The following is a 19,643-nucleotide window of genomic DNA, read 5'->3' as shown; positions in this document are numbered from 1 at the left end:
TTAATAAAACGCTGATTGGCCAGGCAGGAAGCATAGGCGGGTCAACCAGACAGGAAGTAGAGGTGGGGCAATGAGAATAGGAGAAGGCTAGGGGCGAGGAAGTCCCCTCTGCACTCCTGCGCAGACCACCGAAGAGACAGGATGTAACCTGCCCAGCTGAAAAAGGTACCAAGCCATATGGCTAACATAGATAATGATAATGGATTAATATAAGTTACAAGGACTAATAAGAAGCCTGACCTAATGGGCCAATCAGTTTATAATCTTATGGAGTCTTGTGTGTGATTTTCTTTGGGAATTGCCAGTTGTGGGGTGCCGGGCAGGACAGATACCCCAACAAGCCAAGCCCTCATGTTACAGTTCATTTTCTTATTTCTTTTAAATTCCTTTTTGTTTCTTGAGACACAATCTTACTACATGACTCAAGCTGGCCTTGAACTCATGATCCACCTGCCTCAGACTCCCGAGTGACATGGTTATAGGTTTGCACCACCATCACCAAGCTCAACTGGTTTTTCAGTCGCTTGGTATCCAAGTGTCCCAGCACTGGAAGTACCATGAATCAAAAGCCCAGAGGAGAAGGAGATAGGCATGCATAACGAGAAGCGGGGGGGGGGTGGGTGGGGGGGGGGGGTGGGGTGGGGGGTGGGGGGGTGGGGGGGGTGTTTGTTTTGTTTTGTTGTTTGTTGTTTGTTTTTTGTTTTTGTTTTTGTTTTAATGGCTGGTTGTTTCTAGCCACAGATGGAGCTTTAAAGGCAGCTTTGAAGTTTGTAACAATTGCTTCTTTCCAAGGGCACAAACAGTCTCAGGGAAGCTGGAGTTTGCGCAATGCTATGAGTAGAAATACAGAAAACGTTTGAAGTGACAACAGCTGTTTCTCATTTGTCTGTATTGTTAAAGGTTACACTAGACTATCCACAAAACATAGTAAGAATAAGTGTCTTGCTGGATGGTGGTGGCACACACTAATTTTTTAGCACTTGGGAGGCAGAGGCAGGCGGATCTCTGAGTTCAAGGCCAGCCTGGTCTACAGAGTGAGTATCAGGACAACCAGGGCTACACAGAGAAACCCTGTCTCGAACAAAACAAAATTATTATTATTATTATCATTAAATTAAAAAAAGTCTGGTTTGACTTTAAAAAGAAAATAGCCAGGTGTCATGGTAAATGCCTTTAATCCCACCCAGCACTTAGGAGGCAGAAGCAGGAGGATCTCTGAGTTTGAGAACAGCCTGGTTTGCAAATCTCCAGTACAGCAAGGGCTACAAAGAGAAACCCTATCTCAAGAGAGAGAGAGAGAGAGAGAGAGAGAGAGAGAGAGAGAGAGAGAGAGAGAGATTCTGGCACGATAGGTACTCACATAGAAGTCCAGCATTCAAATAGAAGAAGCAGGGGGATTGTAAACAGGAGACTAGCCTAGGATATACAGTGAGATCAAGACTGTACTATACAATAAGACCCTGTCACAAATAAAGAGAGCAGCTAACCAGCCAAGTAGTATCTCTCTATCTATTGCTCGCAGTAAATGATCAGCCTTTCGGTTTGATTTGGTGAAGCACAGCTGAAACTCAGTTCTGTTTACCTTGTTTCTTCCCTCAGCGGTGGAGTCATACCCCAATGCGAAGGTGCACTTTGGCCACAAGCTGTCGAAATGCCATCCCGAGGAAGGGGTGGTCACCGTGATTGGGTAATCACTGTTCAGGCTTTTGACTTCAGAGGGCAGGGGTGGGGGTGGTGAACTCTACCAGCAAACTTTGTTCTTTGGCTCTTTCGAAAGAGTTAAACGATTACTGAAGTGAAAATTCAAATAGTCTTCGCAGCCAGGGCCTTTGGTTTGAGAATAGTACCCGATGTTTTCTAAGTAGTTTGTGCAGGACATATGCAAATACTGAGCTGTTAGACACAAGAAACTTGAGCGTTTGCAGGTTTGGATATTCTGGAACCAACCCTGGAGGTCAACAAGGGACGAGGGTGTTCTGTTCTTAAGCATGTATCTGGTATCGTTTCCTCAAATCGAGTGTGTTTTCTCCAGCAAACCCTGGTCACATGCCTACAGATACTCCTGAGTCCACTCACACTTACAGATGTGTTTACCCTTACACTTTGGGACTGCTTTCCCGTCTTCTCGAGGTTTTCTTCCTTCAGCTCTGTCACACTTCTGGAGCAAGCACATCTGTCTTTAGTATCAGAGTAGTGGTACATTATTCTCATTCTCAAAAGCAAAACCATGTCTGGGACAAGCATTTTCATCTTAATTTTAAATCTGTTGATTCAAGTTAGATAAAGTCAGGCTCTAAGTTAGATGTTTAAAAGTGGACATTTTGAGTTACTGCTAGGGTTTGCTTTTAACACCCAAGTCGAAATACATTACCGTTTTCACTAGATGTTTTTGTTGGCCGGGGGGGAATGGTTCATTCTGTTTTTCAGACCTGACCAAGTTCCCAGAGATGTCACTTATGACCTCATTGTAGGATGCGATGGAGCCTATTCAACGGTCAGAGCCCACCTCATGAAGAAGCCTCGCTTTGACTACAGTCAGCAATACATCCCGCATGGGTATATGGAGCTGACAATTCCACCTAAGAATGGGGAGGTAGGTCTTCTCCCTTCCCATAGCCGTCTCCCATAGTGTAACATGAAGGGGCCTGCTTGTTTGTGTTTTCTGTCCTGCCTGGTACCCCACAACTGTTAAGCCCCAAAGAAAATCACACAGAGGACTCCGTAAGTTATAAAGCTGATTGGCCCATTAGGTCAGGCTACTTATTAGCTCTTGTAACTTATATTAACCCATTATTTTGATCTATGTTAGCCATGTGGCTCAATACCTTTTTCAGTGGGACAGATCATATCCTGCTGCTTCGATGATCTGGGCAGGAGAGGGAGGAATCAACTTCCTCCTTCCCAGAATATTCCTGTTCTCATTGCATCATTTCTACTTCCTGTCTGGTTTTCCTGCCTATACTTCCTGTCTGGCCAATCAGCATTTATTTAAAACATGATTGACAGAATACAGACAATTCTCCTACACCACCATAGGAGCATCTAAGGAGAGCTAGTGGAGTAGATTAGTAATGTATTTCTGAAAGGAGATTTAAATTGTGTTTTTTTCATTCCCCTTTGTTCCATTACTAAGTTCTATGCTATGCCAGAAGCAGATAAGTGCTATGGAAATTTTTGCATGAAATTATTTTAATATAAAATTTTATGTTTAAAAGTAAAACAAAACTATTTGAGTCTGTCACAACAAATATAGAAATGTATTATGGAAAAGGAAATACTAACAGAGGCAATATAAGAAAATTAACTTATATAAAGCAGATAACGTCGAATGCTTAATTTGCATCCAAAACACGCATTCTAAAGTTTTGATCTGATTTCATCTCTTCTAGGTGAAGTAAGGGCATCTATAAAATATCTAATTAATCGAGACAGGAAAGTTACATTCTAACATACTCTACAGGGCAATCAAATCATTCTTTTTGTTTGTTTGTTTTTCGAGATAGAGTTTATCTGTGTAGCTTTGGAACTTGTCCTGGCACTTGCTCTGCAGACCCACCTGGCCTTGATCTCACAGAGATTGATCTGTCTGCCTCTGCCTCCCGAGTGCTGGCATTAAAGGCATGCGCCACCACCACCTGGCTCAAATAGATATTTTTAACATCTTATTGTCTTTCCATTTCTTCCTCATTGTCGTCAAATCTTTCCACTGATTTCCCTGTGCCTGTTGTGTGAGGGTCTTGAGCCGATAACTCTGGATTTCAGGGTGAGATGGTTCTGTTGACAAGCCAGCCTCACTGTAAGCAGAACGGTGCACAATAAAGTCACTGTAATGTGGTCACTTATGTTCTTACATTTCAGCCACTGTAATTATTTGTAATAATTAATAATAGTTTTTCAAGGTTTCATTTTTTCAAGCAGCTATCTTGAGACAAATATGACTCAAGTACAGGGGCCTTTTAACAAGCCCTAAACAATTCTTGGCATTTTTTAAAATTTTACTCTTCTAAAAGTATTTATTTATATACTAAAGTTTGTGGACATGTATTGTGCACTCAGAATATTCTTCCCTGGACCCTCTGCCCTTCTTTTTTCCTTGCCCTTTGTCATTTACACAGCCTTACTCTTACTTTCTTGCCTTGTATGTGCACGATTTTCTGTATCTAAGTAAAATCTAGGAATCAAAACTCAAGAAAACGTAAGATCATTGTGTAAAATCAGCCTAGTTCATGCCCTCAAATTTTTTGCCCCTTTCTTTTCTCTCTTCTCTTTACTGTGCAACTTGTGGTCCATCTCCCACGTGTGGAGTGGGAAGAGAGACTAGATGCAAGGCCTCTGGATGTTACTAGGAAAACATCTCCATTATTCTCATTCATAAGGTTTGTAAACTTAGCTTTACCTTAAAGCCTATATTTTATTTTATTCTTTGAGAAATTTATGCATGTACACAATAACGTAACTCCCTCTCTCATCTCAACATATCCCCCTCCTGACTTCATCTCTCTTCCTCCTCCTCCTTTTATTCTAATTATTTCTTTCCCAGTTAGTGCTGTTCATATTTGCATGGTTATGGAATCGTCCATTAGAACGTGGGAAACTTACCAGTGACCACACCCTCAAAGAAGAAAGAATTTCCCTCCTCTATCATTACCAATTGCCGGAGGCTCTTCAGGAAAGCACAATGCCCAGAAATCATCTCCTTTTTCTATGTGGAAAATTAAGATGACCTGATTTTGTGTAGAACTTGTGCAAACAGCCACAGATTCTGCGAGTGTTTGGGTGCAATCTCCATTCACAGCACTCCTCAGCCTCCTCCAGCCCCTACAGTCTTTCCATTTCTCCCTTCACACCTCAAGGCCTACCTCAGAGCTGTTTGGGAACAATAGGAATACTAACTGGATTTATGTTTTGAGGGACTTCAAATGAGAAGCTGGGATTTAAAGGTTGTTTTCTAGACTCGAGGACTATTTGTGAACTTCCCTGTATTCTTGGTAGCATACTGTATTTGCCATGATATACAAGCCATTCTTTGTGTCGGTGAGGAAGCCAGAACCTAAATGTTGGCTTCCTCATTATTTTAATCAAACTCTGACCTTTGATACTGTGTTAGGAAACCAAGTTAGCTTCTCTTGTTGTTTTCCTCCTTGTCTTACCTTTTAGAGTTCTGCAAAGATGAGGGAGTAGGAGAAAAATACAAACGATGGCAGGAGGGACAAGCAGGGTATTTGCTCCAAGCGCTAGGTGCCTCTCTACCTCCTCCACCTCACTCAGCCGATGAAGCTGTTCCCCACTTAGTTCCTCTGTGCTCTGATCTTCTATACAAGGCCCCTGTTTAGCCATTTACACATCAACCCATTATTTCCTATACTTTCAGTCAGCACCAAAACTCCCTCTCTCTTCCTTCCTCTCTCTTTATTAAGAAGTGACTTGGCTTTCCATGGTAGCTGTACTTTCTTGTCCACTCTAGTCCCTGTATAATCTTTGAAATCCAACAGTTAGGCACTTGATTCGTTTCAGGTCTATGGCTTAGACTTTGCTTAGGGTTCCAGGGCAAAAGCAACAACAAAGAGCAGAAGAACAGCAAAGCCAGGCAGACACAGACCTTTGTAAGACAGAATGACTGCTGCTTCAAGACAACGGTAGCTGGGAGCCTGTTGTTCCTTCAGTTTTGTTCTTACTACTTGAACTTAAGACTTTCCTGTCCCATCTATAAAAGCACTAGTGTAAAACTATTTCACATAATTCTACACACATAAACATCTGCCCACATAAATGTTTTATGTGCATATACTTTATGTACATACATATGTATATCGACATGCATGTTTCTGTGTGTAGAAAAGGTGAAAGAGAAGGAATATCTTATTACAGTATGTTCTCAAATCTTAAAATAAATGGCTAAAAAACTTGCTTAAATTTGAATGTATAAAGATAGAACCCAAAGTGTTTTCTCAGACAATATCTACTGCATGCAATAACACACGTGCAGTGCACCATATGTGTGGGCATGGTGACTGTGGAAGTAGTGCAGTCATGGTAGAGATGAGCTGCTTGCTAATCAAGCCTGTGTTCTTTGTTACAGTATGCCATGGAACCTAACTGTCTTCATATTTGGCCTAGAAATGCCTTTATGATGATTGCCCTTCCAAATATGGTAATGTACAAATTCTTATCTGCTATTTATGCATCTTAATAATTAATATTTTTATGACTTACTTTTTTTTTTTATGACTTACTTTTGTGTTGGGCATTTAGGTAACCTATTTGATCTCATCAATTTTTAATCTAGAATTCCAGTCTTTAAGGTCTGCGGGACGTTAGTGTATGTGTATTCGTGTGTATTCGTTCTTTCGTTCGTCTCCAGGGTCTTTATCTATCCAGCTTGTTGTGTTCTGTGGTAGTCGTTTCCTTCCTGTTGCTATCTATCCACAGGATCAATACTATCTTAACAGGAAGCAAAAGAGGAGGAAAAAAATCACATGAAACAGTCTATAAACAATCCAAGGACTGCAATATTTGCTTGGTGAACGTGGATGGTTTGCACGGTAGCAGTTTTCCTGGTGACTCAGGAAGCAAGGAGTCCCCTGAGACATGGCGGAGCTTTCCTCCAGAGGAAAGGGGACAAAGCTGGCTTGGATAGTCTCCTCCAGGAGATCCTTAGTCCCCGCGAGGGCCCCGAGTACCAGCATCACAGTCTATTTTCTCTCTCAACCTGTCCCTCTGCTTCATAGGACAAGTCTTTCACATGCACCTTGTTCATGCCCTTCGAAGAATTTGAAAACCTTCCAACAAATTACGATGTGCTGAACTTCTTCCAGAAGAACTTTCCAGATGCCATCCCTCTGATGGGAGAGTAAGTCTCCGTGGGAAATTGCGCCTTTTGTGTCTTTGGTTTGAATTAGTCCAAATTCACAACAAAACTGCCTCAACTTTTCTTTAAAATTGTTTTTAAAATGCAGTGTCTGGAAGCCAGCATTAAAGCAAACGTCTAAGTGGGCTCTTTGTTATGAGTGGAGATTCTGAGAAAATCATGGCCAGTTTATCCCAGGAACACAAGTGCCAGTGTCCCTAGGCTTTCCTTGGACTCCTTGGGCTTGGTGTGCCTGCCACAAGACTGGTGGTGACTTTTTTTTTGAGACACAGATATGTGACACAACAGATACCTGTCTCGGGCCTGTCCCTTCCTAGCCGTGTGCTTTCCCAAGCTCAGGGCTCCTTGTGGTGAAATGCTGCTAAGTGATACTACCTACCTTGGGCAGGTTGCTGTAGATTAAATATGATTATCCTATACACTGCTCGGCATAAGACCCACAGGGATTAAATTCTGCCCCACCAAGGCTGAGTGAATTAACTAGCTAGCTGGTTTGTGATTGGCTGCTCACCTGGCCCATGTCATCATCCCCCTCCACATGGACTTTGCTGTGTGTTCTCATTTAAGGACTCTGCTTGCCCCCAAATACTGCGTGCGCACACACACACACACACACACACACACACACACACACACCAAACACCTAGTTCACTTTTTACTCCAGTGTCCTCTCCAGGGAGATAGAACAGTGCTGCGGAAACAAGTGTGACCTATAGAGGCCTGCCACAACAAAACTGTCACACACTGGGTGACTTAGAAGTGACAGAAAGCTTTTCTCCCAGCTCTGGAAGTTGACGTGTTCAGGATCAAGGCCGCAGCAGATTTGGGTCTGGGGAGAGCCGGTTCCTGGCTCACGGAAGAGGCCTTCTGCTTGTGAGGACTCCTGTGACCGAAGGGACATGGATCTCCCTGGGGTCTATTTTGTAAGGCGAAAATCTGATTCGATCTGAACTCCGTGCTCGTGAGTGAACCATCTCCTGTTCCTGGCTGCAACCGCTGTGGTGTTGAGGATTCAGATTTCGCATACGGAACGTGGGGCACAATCAGACCAAAGAGGAGCAGGCATTTTTTGTTTCCCAGACAGGGCCTCCCTGTTGCAACCGGCGCTGATTTGGAACCCATAATCCTCACTCCTACGCCTTTGGTGCTGAAAACACCGCCATGTGCCTCCAGGCCTGGTTCACAGCAAGATTTCAACCCAGTCTGCCTCTTCCTTCCCAATGTGCACCTTGGAGACGATTATCAAGGTGCCTTCCTGATAGCTGAGTTATGAAACCCACAGCTACCTATGCAAAACAGAAAGTACAGCCCCAGCCCAGCAGGGCTTGACAAGCACCAGCTGTCACAGGCTCCTGGTCTACAGAGACCTACAGCTCTCTACCCTTGAAGAGAATCAGCCTGCACACCGAATTGAGCTCCTATGTCAATTAAAATTGTTCCGTGGCTGCTTCTTACATCCTTAGTCATATTTAATACTATTTTCAAAGTTTTCTAAATTACATTTGTGTATTGGTTTATTTGTTGAAAGAAGGGCACTGTGGCATGCAGCATGCATGCAAAGGTCAAAGGACAACTTGTGGGAGTCAGTTCTCTTGCTTTCTGTCACTTTGGGGACTGAACTCAGGTCCTCAGGCTTAGGAGCACACACTTCACATGCTGAGCCATCTTGCTGCCCTCAGACTTTAGATTACTGAGAACATTCGGTATTTTTGTATTTGTAGTTTCTAGAAAACCTCTCTTGATGCTTTACAAATATCAGGATTTTTCTTTGTGTTTACCCTAGTCTTCACTCACGGTCAATAACAGATGATGAGTTTACTTCAGTACAGCTAAAATTGTGACCCCATTGGCCAACTTATTCCAACCTCCCCAGCATGATTTTGATTGCGGTTATTGATTTCCTAAGATATAAGGATTCACATTAATCTCATTTGCTTTGATCTAATAAAATACACTGCAGCATTTGTTCAGTATTTGCACAGGAGTCTAAAATACACTATTGTATTTGAAAATAGCCTAAAATACAATAATACATTAAAAACACTATGGTCCACATACATAATAATGATTTGATGACATGACATATGATACAGACATATTTCAAATTATGCAAATGCTTCCAGACTTATCCTTTTGTATGTATTTAACCTTACCACAAACAGTGGTAATGAGAACAGTGTAATTATGTGTGTATACATGTTTATGTTGTAAGTGTACATGTTTGTATGTACACGTGGAGGCAGTCCAAATGCACGTATACACACACACATATGCATGTTTCTGGAGACTAGAGGCTGATAATGGGTGTCTTTCTCAGTTACTCTCCACCATATTTTTAGAGACAGGGTCTCTCACTGAACCTGGAGCTTGTTGATTGGCTAGACTAGCTCTCCAGCGAGGTGAATGAATACCTGGGGTGTGATGGATAGGTGACTGAGCCACTCACTAGTCAAATATTCTTTTGGTTACTGAAATAGAGTCCAAATAAAAGTAGCTTGTGCATCTTTTCTACACGGCATTGGCAACCATCTTGGTTCGTAGGAACATAAGAAAATATTGATTGTAGCACAGTGAATAAATTCCAAGCTTCCGGCAGCGGAATGATTGCCAGTCCCCCCGAGATCCTTCCTTCTCTATTTCCCACCAGTGCCGGGATTATAGGCATACACTCCAGGCACACCCTGTGTTTCATGTGCGTGCTGCCATACTTGACCTTACATGGAATTCAAGCTCTGAATTTAGGTCCTTATGCTTGCACGGTCATCATTTAACCAATTCGCCTTCTCCTTAGCCCTAGAATAGCAGAATTTATTTCCCTTTTCTTTTTTCCCTGGTTCTGGGAATTGAACCCAGGACCTGAGACATGTTAGACAAGCAATCTTCCACTGAATTACATCCCCCCCATCTGCTGTTTAACTGTTGTCATTATCAGTTTTTTTCATCAAAATACCAAGGCAACGAAGCCAATATATAAAAGAACTTAGCGGTGATTAACCCCAAGTAACCTGTTGATATTTTGATTGCTTTCTTCCACAGGCAAGCCCTCCTGAGGGACTTCTTCCTGTTGCCTGCCCAGCCCATGATATCAGTGAAGTGCTCTCCCTTCCACCTGAAGTCACACTGTGTGCTGATGGGAGACGCAGCTCACGCCATCGTTCCATTTTTCGGGCAAGGAATGAATGCGGTGAGTTCTTTTCCTGTAGGAAAGTTCCTGGATCATTCCAACGTCAGTCTCAAATACTACATCCTAAATAGAAGGGCCATCTAAACCACCCCCACACAGTCCCAAGAACACAGCCATTTCCCTTGTCAGCCCAGTTACCCAGTCAGACTAATGTCAACTCCATCAAGGGCCCAGATTGTCTGATACAATAACCCATTCCAGAGAGAAGCACAACATATGGTATGGCAGCCTGTTTCCTTGAGAGCTGTGTCTACAGCCTAATGTGCCGACAGCTAACATGACTGGCAGGTCTAAATAAAACCCCAAACTGGTTAAATGTTGATAGTACTACTTTCATGGAAATTTTGGTATTGTGGTTAGAAGGAAAATTTTAAACTATAGCACTCTGATATTAAATGTTAATATCAAGAGTCTTATTAATGTTATTAATATATATATATATATACATACATGCAAGACATTAATAAGATATATATGTGTGTGTGATAGTAGTTTAGCAATCACTAGTCATATATTGCTTTGATGATAGGACATTATTTCAAGTAAAAGCAGCTTGTGACTTTCCTACAAAGCAACTGCAAGCACTTAGTTTCCTAAGAACATAAGTAAACATCACTTACAGTCCTTTGGATAAACATGGGAGTTCTGGAAGTAGTTCATCCCTTACCCCCGGGATTCACTACACAATGTGTTTTGCATAACTTACTTGACACCCACATTTCATCTCTAACACTAAACTTTTACTAGTGTCTACCCCAACACGTACCGAGGAAAAAAAATTATTTTAGGTAAGAATTTATAACTGTTGTCTTGACGTTATACATCATACCTTATGCCAAAATTCCTATACCATAAAGAATTTGCAGACGTTCATTGAAAAGTACATTCACTATTTCAAGTGCAATCGCTGTAGTTGATGTGAAAAATCTGTTTTACATATTTTTACATTGTCTCTGACACTGTAGTTTGAATTTGTAGATAATGGAAATTCACTACTCAGGGTTCTTATTCTTCATTGCATTTAGTATGACCTTACAATTTTTTCATGTTCTTCATGTTCAAAATTTGTCTTAAATTTGAGTTATAGGAACTAAATTAATTTGAGCCTATCATTAATATTTTTTAGCAGTAATGGGAACTGAACCTAAAGTCAACCATTGAATTTTATGTTCAGCTCATTCAATCATTCTGAACATGAATCTTAGAGGCTCAAATAGTTTACAACTAACTCAAGGTAAAGACATGTAATTGTTAGTCTTAAAGAGGCATTGAGATCCACAAAAATTTTTTGTTGCTCATTTTCAAATCATTATACTCATTCCCGAGATCAGTGAGGCAAAGACAGCATGAGGATCCAGCTGCTGGTCTTTGCATCATGATTAGGCATCAGTTGAGAAGCTCTCTGTGCAACATTCCCACCAGTACTAGCTTTCCTTATAATTACTATGAAGTATTTCATTAGTTATGCCTTATTTTTACCCATTTTTCTTGTTTCAGGGCTTTGAAGACTGTTTGGTATTTGATGAGTTAATGGACAAATTCAATAATGACCTTAGTAAGTATACTTTCTCAGGGGGACATAGACTAACCCAGCTGATCAGCTGTGGGTCTATTTATGACACCAACGCTCTAATAGTATCTCTGCCGCAGCCGCTGCCTATCCCAGAGAGTGAACACCCAGAGAGGGAAGTCTAGGATTCATGGAGGAAAGTGCTTTGCATTGCTGCAACAATACCTGGGATAGTCACCTTAGAAAAGGTTTACTGGGGCCTGTAGCAGACTTTTTCTTCTGGGTCACCAACCAGCTGCCAAATCATGACACAGAGACTTGTTATAAGTTATGAATGCTGAGCCTAGCTTAGGCACATTTCTGGCTAGCGCTTTTAACTTAAATTAACAGGTTTCTCTTTCTCTACCTCTCCTTTCAGAGCTTATTATACTTCTTACTTCTGTGTAGCTTACTTTCACTGCTTCTCTATGTCTGGCTGGCTGCTGCCTGGCTCCTTGCCCCAGGTATGTCCCTCATTCTCTCCTCCTTCTTCTCTCATTTTTCCTTCTTCTTTTTTCCTGAGCCAAGATTTCTTCTCCTATTAATTTTCTCTGCCTGTTAACCCTGTCTATCCTTTCTCTGCCTAGCTATTGACCATTCAGTTCTTTATTAGACCAATCAGGGCCTTAGGCAGGCAAGGAGAGGCAGATGCAACACATCTTTACATTATTAAACACACATCCTCACATTGTTAAACAAATACAGCATAAACAAATGTAACATATCTTTGCCTGGTTAAAATAACATTCTATAACAGTGGCTCCCAGTTTCAGAAGTTCTAGCCTGTGATCAGTTGACCCCCTCGCCCTTGGTTTGTGAAGAGGAAACATGGTGGGGAGCCAGCAGCAGAGAAAAAGGCACTCACCTCCTGTTCTGGACGTGACAGAGAGAGACAGGGAAAACTAGGACCCACAGTCCCCTCCACGGGCACAGCTCCAGTGACTCAGGGACCTCTAGGTAGGCCTCATGCCTGCAAGGTCTGACCACTTCCCAGTAGCAGTGACCCACTCACAGACAAGAGTTCAGAGCAGCAAATCAGGGTGATGGGTGTACCGTTCTTTGTCTCCCTTCCACCTCGGGTGCCCACCTTTGCCTACAGCCTTTGCAGCACACCCTCAGAAACACCTAAGTCCTCAAAGAAACACACAAGAAATAGTGAAAGGGAAGGGCTGAGCATCGTTTAAAGTTGTCATGTGAACATGTCCAGCTACTTGCTGTGACTAGAGAAGCCACTTGAAGAGGAAAAGGTTTGCTTTGGTTTATAGTTCGAGGGTCATGGGTCATGGCACCGGGAAGGCATGGGGCAGAAGTGTGAGTCACATTGTACCTGCTGTCAGGAAGCAAAGAGAATTGCTGGTGCTTGGTCCACTTTCTCCTTTTTGTTCACTTGGGACAGCAGCTCCTTGGATAATGCTGCCCACATTAAGGATCCGTCTTTCCTCAACAGTTCTACCTCTCTGGAATCTTCCCTATAGACACGCATCTAGAGATGTGTTTCTGTGGTAATTCTAAATCCAGTATGTTCTCAGTATAAATTAACATCACAGCAATTATTTTTGTTTGTGGACTAAGGGAAATGATGACTTAAGTAACCAATATTAAAAAATATTAGTTTTATCATAACCTTTCTTTGACCACAAGATGTCAGTGTTCAGTGGACATTGCTCAATAACTGTAGATTGTTGTGGTTATCAATAGTTTTACAAGATTAGAAAGTTGCTAGGAGAAACACTGTTTAGTTTGACTTAGCAGGATATCAGTATTTTTTTAAAAAAGATTTTATTTTGCTTTTTAAAAAGATGTATTTATGTGTCTGTGTGTGTATGTCTGTGTGTGAGTGTGTGGCATGTATGTTCAGGTGCCCTCAGAGGCCAGAATATGGCATTAGATCTTCTAAGACACATCAGCAGGTTGTTGTGAGCTACCCAAGGTGGGTGCTGGGAACTGAGCTCAGGTCCTCTGTAAGAACAGTCCATGCTCTTAGCCACTGAGCTATCTCTCCAGCATATTTTCTGTATATTATTTTAAACACATATATGTTTTATTTAATCTTGGTTTCTAGGTTTGTGCCTTCCTGAATTCTCAAGATTTAGGATTCCAGATGACCACGCAATTTCAGACCTGTCTATGTACAATTATATAGAGGTGAGGAAAGTTTGGCAGTCCACAAACAGACTAGCTAGCAGTCTTTTTCTCTTCCTTGGCCCCAACTCTGTCTCATACATGCTGCATGAGAACATGTGTGGACAAAAGCGCACATATACACATACACACGTACATACACACGGTAAAAGTCAGTTGACTTTAACACACCATTTGTCTTTTTTTTCAGCAAATTTTTTATTTTTAATTAAAAATTTCTACCTCCTCCCATTTTCCTCCCCCTCCCCCCATCCTCCCTTCCCCTCCCTCTCCAGTTCAAAGAGCAGTCAGGGTTCCCTGCCCTGTGGGAAGTCCAAGGTCCTCCCCCCTCCATCCAGGTCTAGGAAGGTGAGCAACCAAACAGACTAGGCTCCCACAAAGCCAGTACATGCAGTACAATCAAAACCCAGTGCCATTGTCCTTGGCTTCTCAGTCAGCTCTCATTTTCAGCCACGTTCAGAGATTCCGGTTTGATCACATGCTCCATCACTCCCAGTCCAGCTGGCCTTGGTGAGCTCCCATTAGATCAGACCTGCCGTCTCAGTGGGTGGGCACACCCCTCGCGTCCTGACCATTTGTCTTAAGAAATAATATCGACCGGGGAAACAGAATATATGTATATATATATATATATATAGTCTTCTGAGTAACACCAGGGGCTAGGTTTTGTATGTTTTCAAGGCCATGTCTTGGGATTTCTTGGGAGCGCTTCGGAGTGATGATTGGGGAAATAGGATTTTATTTGACTCTTGTGTTAGCATCCATTCTTGTGACAACTGTGAATGAACACTCGCAGCAGATCACTGTGCGGGAATTGAGGTGCTTCATTTAAGGTGCTCTCTTTAAGACACCTGTCATTGCAGATGCGAGCACATGTCAACTCCAAGTGGTTCCTGTTTCAGAGGCTCCTAAATAGATTTCTTCATGCTATTATGCCATCGACCTTTATCCCTCTCTATACCATGGTAAGGAATGTATTAAAGATTTCCCCCTCATTCTCCCTCTGTTTAGCTAATAAAGAATACAGCAGATGCTCTTTAAATTCCCCTGCAGGTTGCCTTCACCAGAATAAGATACCACGAGGCAGTGCTGCGCTGGCATTGGCAGAAAAAGGTTGGAAGAATTTGACTACTGAAAAACTCGATGTGTTGAAGTGTCCTTTAGTTTCATGGTTGTATTTATTTCAGGAAAATGCAGACATGACAGGACAGAGACATTATGCTGCTCTTCCAAATAAAACCTGTCCTGAGTCTACAGAGTACATAGCACACACCCTGCATGATGGGAAAAAAAAGTAAACAGAAATTTGAAAATGGGGAGGCTGATATTTCTCAGCTTTTTGCTTTGTTTACACATTGAGATCCATCTGGACTTTGGCATTATGTGGCATCTTTGTGAGTTTAATTTGTAAAACTAGATAGAATTGCATCATTGACTTTTCTAGTGGGATACAGTGATGCGATCACTTGGAGAAGCTGACCCAGGGGTACCATTAAATGCAATTCAGATTCCTGACTGCTTTGGGAATTTTCTAACTTCATTTGTCAATGATTTTATTGGATGCATATATACTGAGCTAGAAACTTCAGTGAACAAGATGTAGTGTCTACCCTACGGGTGGCTCAGGAACTCATAGGAAATGTGGACAGATATGGTGGAGAACGCTTCAGGGGTTACTGCAAGGAGAATATAGGCTAGGAAATAAAGGCTGAAGATATACTAGCCAGGAGGTCCAGGGTGTAAGAATGATCAGATGAAAGTTGGGGGGGGGGGGAGGTAAGTGGGAGCTTCAGCATCTGCTGAAATAAGAAGATTGGCTTATGGAAGACTGAGAGACCTAAAAAGGCTTAAACACCCAAGCTAAGACTTTAGGCCAATACCTTTGTCGTATAGAGAATGGGCCAGAAAGAGTCAAGAGCTACCTGTAAGCTCTACCTCTATATAACTGAATAAAATAGGGGCTGGGAAGATTGCTCTGTGGGTAAAGTACTTCCGCATAGTCATGAAAGCCTGCGATGAGACCCCCAGCATCCACATGAGAGTTAGACATAGTACACATCTGTAACCTTGTTCTAGGGGTGGGGTAGGGTAGATTCCAGGGACTTGCTCTCCAAAACAGTGAGTTTTGAGGCTAGTGAAAGACTGTCTCAAAACAATAAACAGTAGAGAAAAAGGGGAAGCCACGTGACAGCGATCTCTGTCCTCTACACGTGTACGCACTGGCAAGGGCACACCCTACATGTGCACACACAACACACATACATATACACCAAATAAAATAGTGTCCCTGACCTCAAAGAGACAAACATGCCAAGGAGAAAGAGACAAGCAGGCAGAGTGTGCTGAAATCAGAGCAGGGGCAGAAGAGAGGTCAAGCAATCAAGTTGCTGCTTCAAGTTAAAAGCAACAGAGAACTGCACTCTTGTCTGTGATGTAGGAAAGACGTTTATCTCAAGATACAACCTCTGGATGAATAGTTTTGGATTTTTGCCTCCTTGCAGGTGATAAACAAAGGACTCTTCATTCTTGGATCCCTGATAGCCATCGGAAGTGCCTACCTACTTGTGCACCACCTGTCCCCGAGACCTCTGGAATTGTGGAGAAGGCCGGCATGGACTGGAACCACTGACTACTGGAGAAGCACAGGTGTCTTCCAGCAAGTTCCATGGAGTCACTAGGACAAACTAGAGCTTCAAGGTTCCTGGTAGCAAATGTTTGTTCTCTCCCCAAAATGAAGGGCAAGAAGTAAACAAGAAGTTTACTTTGGCACATTTAATTCACTACTGGAAAATAACTGTCAGCATATAATTAAGTTTCCTGCAGAATTTTTGTGCCTGCCGAGCAAAGGGAAATGCTGCTGTTGTTTTCTGTGGTGTTTCCATCACTTTGCATGCTTGGGCTGGGTCCATTTAAATTTAAAAATGTAAGAACCAAGGTCTCTTTCACTTCTCAAAAACAGGGTTTTGTGTTTTTTTTTTTCTATACAGGACATTGTAGGAGCAACAACACTCAGAACTGAAAACCACAGCTTGCCTAGTGTGCTGCTTCCTTTTTGTAGCGGTAGATGGGGCTTGCCTAACCCCAGGAACAGGGCACTTGCTAAAACCAGGAGTGTGAATGAGAGGCAGCGTGTTTCAAAGAGTTCCCAGATGAATCTGTTCTATCCCCCAGTCTTCAGATAGCAGAATTATTACCTTTTAAACAAAAGAAAGGGCTATTAATGCTCCTAAGTGAAGAATAAAAAGGGGTTGTTATTAGTAAATGAAATATATATAGGAGTGAAAAGGAGATGGGAAGGCTGTCTTACAGACACATGGAGACATAGTTCATTCCGTTTCAGACACGGAAGCGGTGCCTTGAATGTCACTCTGTGACAGTTAACTTCATCTTTGAAGTGCAGTGTGAAGACGCTGGTTCTTCTTTCAGTAGGCTGATTGGTACACTTGAAAATTCTTTTCAAATATTATTAATTTTGAAAGCTATGGATACCAGTGATGTAGGAAAGACTGAGGTGATAAAGATGAAACAATTTGGCATTTTCCATAGTCTCAAAGATGTCCTTGAGCCCTATTAATTTAGGTTTAATGTGGAAGGAAAGAAAAAAATTGTTTCCGTGGAAAGGGGATGTAGGTCAGTGGTAGAGAGCTTACTTAGCGTGCCCAGAGTCCTGGGTTAGATTCCCTAGCATTGCGAAAATAAACAAACAGTATAATTGTTCCTTTTATTTAAGTTTGTTGGCTGTGGCTACTATAACAGACAGACTGACAATAGGAAGCAAACTACAGTTTAGAAGCTTGTATATCTCACATGCACATGGGAGACACTCAGAAAATGAACTGACTTAGGGGCTGGAGAGATTGCTCAGCTCATCTCCGCTCTTGCAGAGAGCACCAGGTCCTAGCTCCCATGTCAGGCAGCTCGCACCTGCCCATTACTCCAGCTCCAGGAGGTCCAATGTCTCTGGCTTCCCTGGGCTCCTGCACCCATGTGCACATAACCACATATAGACTGCACCCCCCCCCATGATTAAAAACCTTTAGAGGCTATAATTTCTATTAGTATCAACGGGGTGCACGGGAGGGATTGGAGGGAAGAAAGTGAGGGCAAAAATGATGTAATTTTATTTTAAGTTTAAAAGGGGGAATCTATGTAATACATAATGTTGTGAGGAATGAGCTAAAATAAAAATCTAGCACATTTAAAAACATTTAAAATACTGTAAGCTCATATAGAACGCCCTGGTTTACATCATCTTCAACAAGAAGCAAAGTCACAGAGCCATGAGAAGACAAGGGAAAAGGACCGGAAGCCCTAGAATAGCAATCTTTAGGCCACCTTGGCAAGGGGGGCAGCCGGGGAGACTTTCCTTCTCTCATTTCTTCTCAGTGACTTTCCGCTCAAGGTAACCCTGCAAAATGGAGCACATTTGGGGGTAGTATCTTCTGTTCTCCTCCGAGTACGGGCAATGACACATGCGAAGATGTCCTCCTCACTAACATGGCCCATTAGTGATCCAGGAGTCTGCTGATAAGCGGTGAAAATTTAAAACCACATTATATGAAGCTAGCGAGGTGGCTCAGTGAGAAAAAGTGCATGCTGCCAAGCCTGATGACCCGAGTTCGATCCCTGAGGCTCACCTGGTGGAAGAAGGGGACTGTTTCCCGCAAGCTGTCCTCTGATTTCTACATGCATGCAATAATAAATAAATGTACTAAAATTTAAATTATATTGCATGGTATTAGGACACTATAACACTTATTTTCAGCCCTCTCTGAATGTAACTTTGTTTACTGGGAACTCCTTCGTAGGTGCAGGACTTTTGACAAAATAATAGGAAATCATTAAAAGGAAAGGAGAATTTACCAAACTAATTTTTGAAAAGGACATGTGGAGGTATCAAAAGATCTTTAACACTCCTTTTCCCATGCATCTTCTCCCCTGTGGTATCCTTAACCATCTGCGTGGCCAGCATGAAGTCTCTCTGCTTTTCTACAAAGCTTCTTACAGTGTCTTCTGGAACTTGCTTCCTTAACCCGATGCCCTGGCAGTCATACAACACACATGACAACAGCCTTAGGTTTTCAGATAAAAGTGGGGATTGATTTATTACCTCCTTAATAAACTGAATTGGGCGAACATACAACATGACACAGAATAGGACCCAACACCGTAACAAAGCTCAGCTGTCCCAGCCATTGCACACATGTCTTTGAGACAGTTATTTATTTACACAGTGAAATATATCTGAGACACAAAATGTATTATGTGCTTTGGCAAATATGATCATTCAAATGTTAAATCCTGGCATAGTAGACGATGGTGCCAGATGCTCATCTTGTGCCACCAGGAGTTTCTCATATTGTAAAGCACCCATTGAATGAAAAATAATTTGTCTTGTTCAGTCAGTTCTTCAAGACAGACGACACGTGGTCAGTTCAAATTTCCTGCTAGGCCACAAGGTTGTGCTGTTCCTGTGCCAAGTGGGGACTCCAGGATGGTCCTTAGAGTAGATGTTGCCTGGCAACGGATACAAGACCCCATCTCCCATTCTTACAAAGGACGAACTTGGATGACATCGGCCTTGGATGCATTGGTTCTGTCGCTGTCATCGACAGACAGAGACTCATCACTGGTGATGATGAAGATGATGGAAGAGGAGTTAAAGGTCACTTTCTTCTTCGGCCTGTCCCCGTCTTTCTGTGACATCACAATGGGCCTGATCTGCAGCTCGCTCTCAGCGGCTGGCAGGTTTTTCGCAGGCCGCTGGCATCTCAGCAGTTTGAAGCATAGGAGCTGTAGAAGGGACCTCCGAAACTGTGGAGAAGAAACGGGGCAATAAAGCCAATTATTAAGTGAATCTTTAATCAGTTAAGTGGTCCTTAATCTGGAGTAAAATTGAA

The 19,643-nt window shown here is 42.4% G+C and overlaps 2 protein-coding genes across 6 annotated transcripts in view; one reads left to right on the top strand and one right to left on the bottom strand.

The window, feature by feature from the left end:
- Window positions 1–19,600, top strand: part of Kmo (kynurenine 3-monooxygenase) — a 36,393-nt gene extending 16,793 nt beyond the window's left edge. For 3 of the 5 annotated variants that reach the window (XM_048436410.3, XM_048436413.3, XM_085687667.2), the window contains 10 exons: window positions 1,600–1,687; window positions 2,428–2,593; window positions 6,080–6,151; window positions 6,729–6,850; window positions 9,905–10,052; window positions 11,550–11,607; window positions 13,664–13,746; window positions 14,607–14,708; window positions 14,797–14,856; window positions 16,245–18,471. In XM_048436410.3, the coding sequence (XP_048292367.2) occupies window positions 1,600–1,687; window positions 2,428–2,593; window positions 6,080–6,151; window positions 6,729–6,850; window positions 9,905–10,052; window positions 11,550–11,607; window positions 13,664–13,746; window positions 14,607–14,708; window positions 14,797–14,856; window positions 16,245–16,421 (1,076 nt within the window). In that variant the 3' untranslated portion in view covers window positions 16,422–18,471. Of the gene's footprint in view, window positions 1–1,599; window positions 1,688–2,427; window positions 2,594–6,079; window positions 6,152–6,728; window positions 6,851–9,904; window positions 10,053–11,549; window positions 11,608–13,663; window positions 13,747–14,606; window positions 14,709–14,796; window positions 14,857–16,244; window positions 18,472–19,145 lie in introns of those variants that run through there. The other 2 variants (XM_048436412.3, XM_048436411.3) reach the window with 2 other exon arrangements.
- Opn3 (opsin 3) overlaps window positions 18,817–19,643 on the bottom strand; it is a 31,493-nt gene continuing 30,666 nt past the window's right edge. The window contains exon 4 of the mRNA XM_048436414.3: window positions 18,817–19,557. Coding sequence (XP_048292371.2) covers window positions 19,294–19,557 — 264 coding nt within the window. The 3' untranslated portion in view covers window positions 18,817–19,293. The remainder of the gene's footprint in view (window positions 19,558–19,643) is intronic.

Source organism: Myodes glareolus, chromosome 5 (assembly GCF_982192425.1).
Source record: "Myodes glareolus chromosome 5, mMyoGla1.1, whole genome shotgun sequence".
Taxonomy (NCBI): domain Eukaryota; kingdom Metazoa; phylum Chordata; class Mammalia; order Rodentia; family Cricetidae; genus Myodes; species Myodes glareolus.
This window is presented reverse-complemented; position numbering and strand designations above follow the sequence as displayed.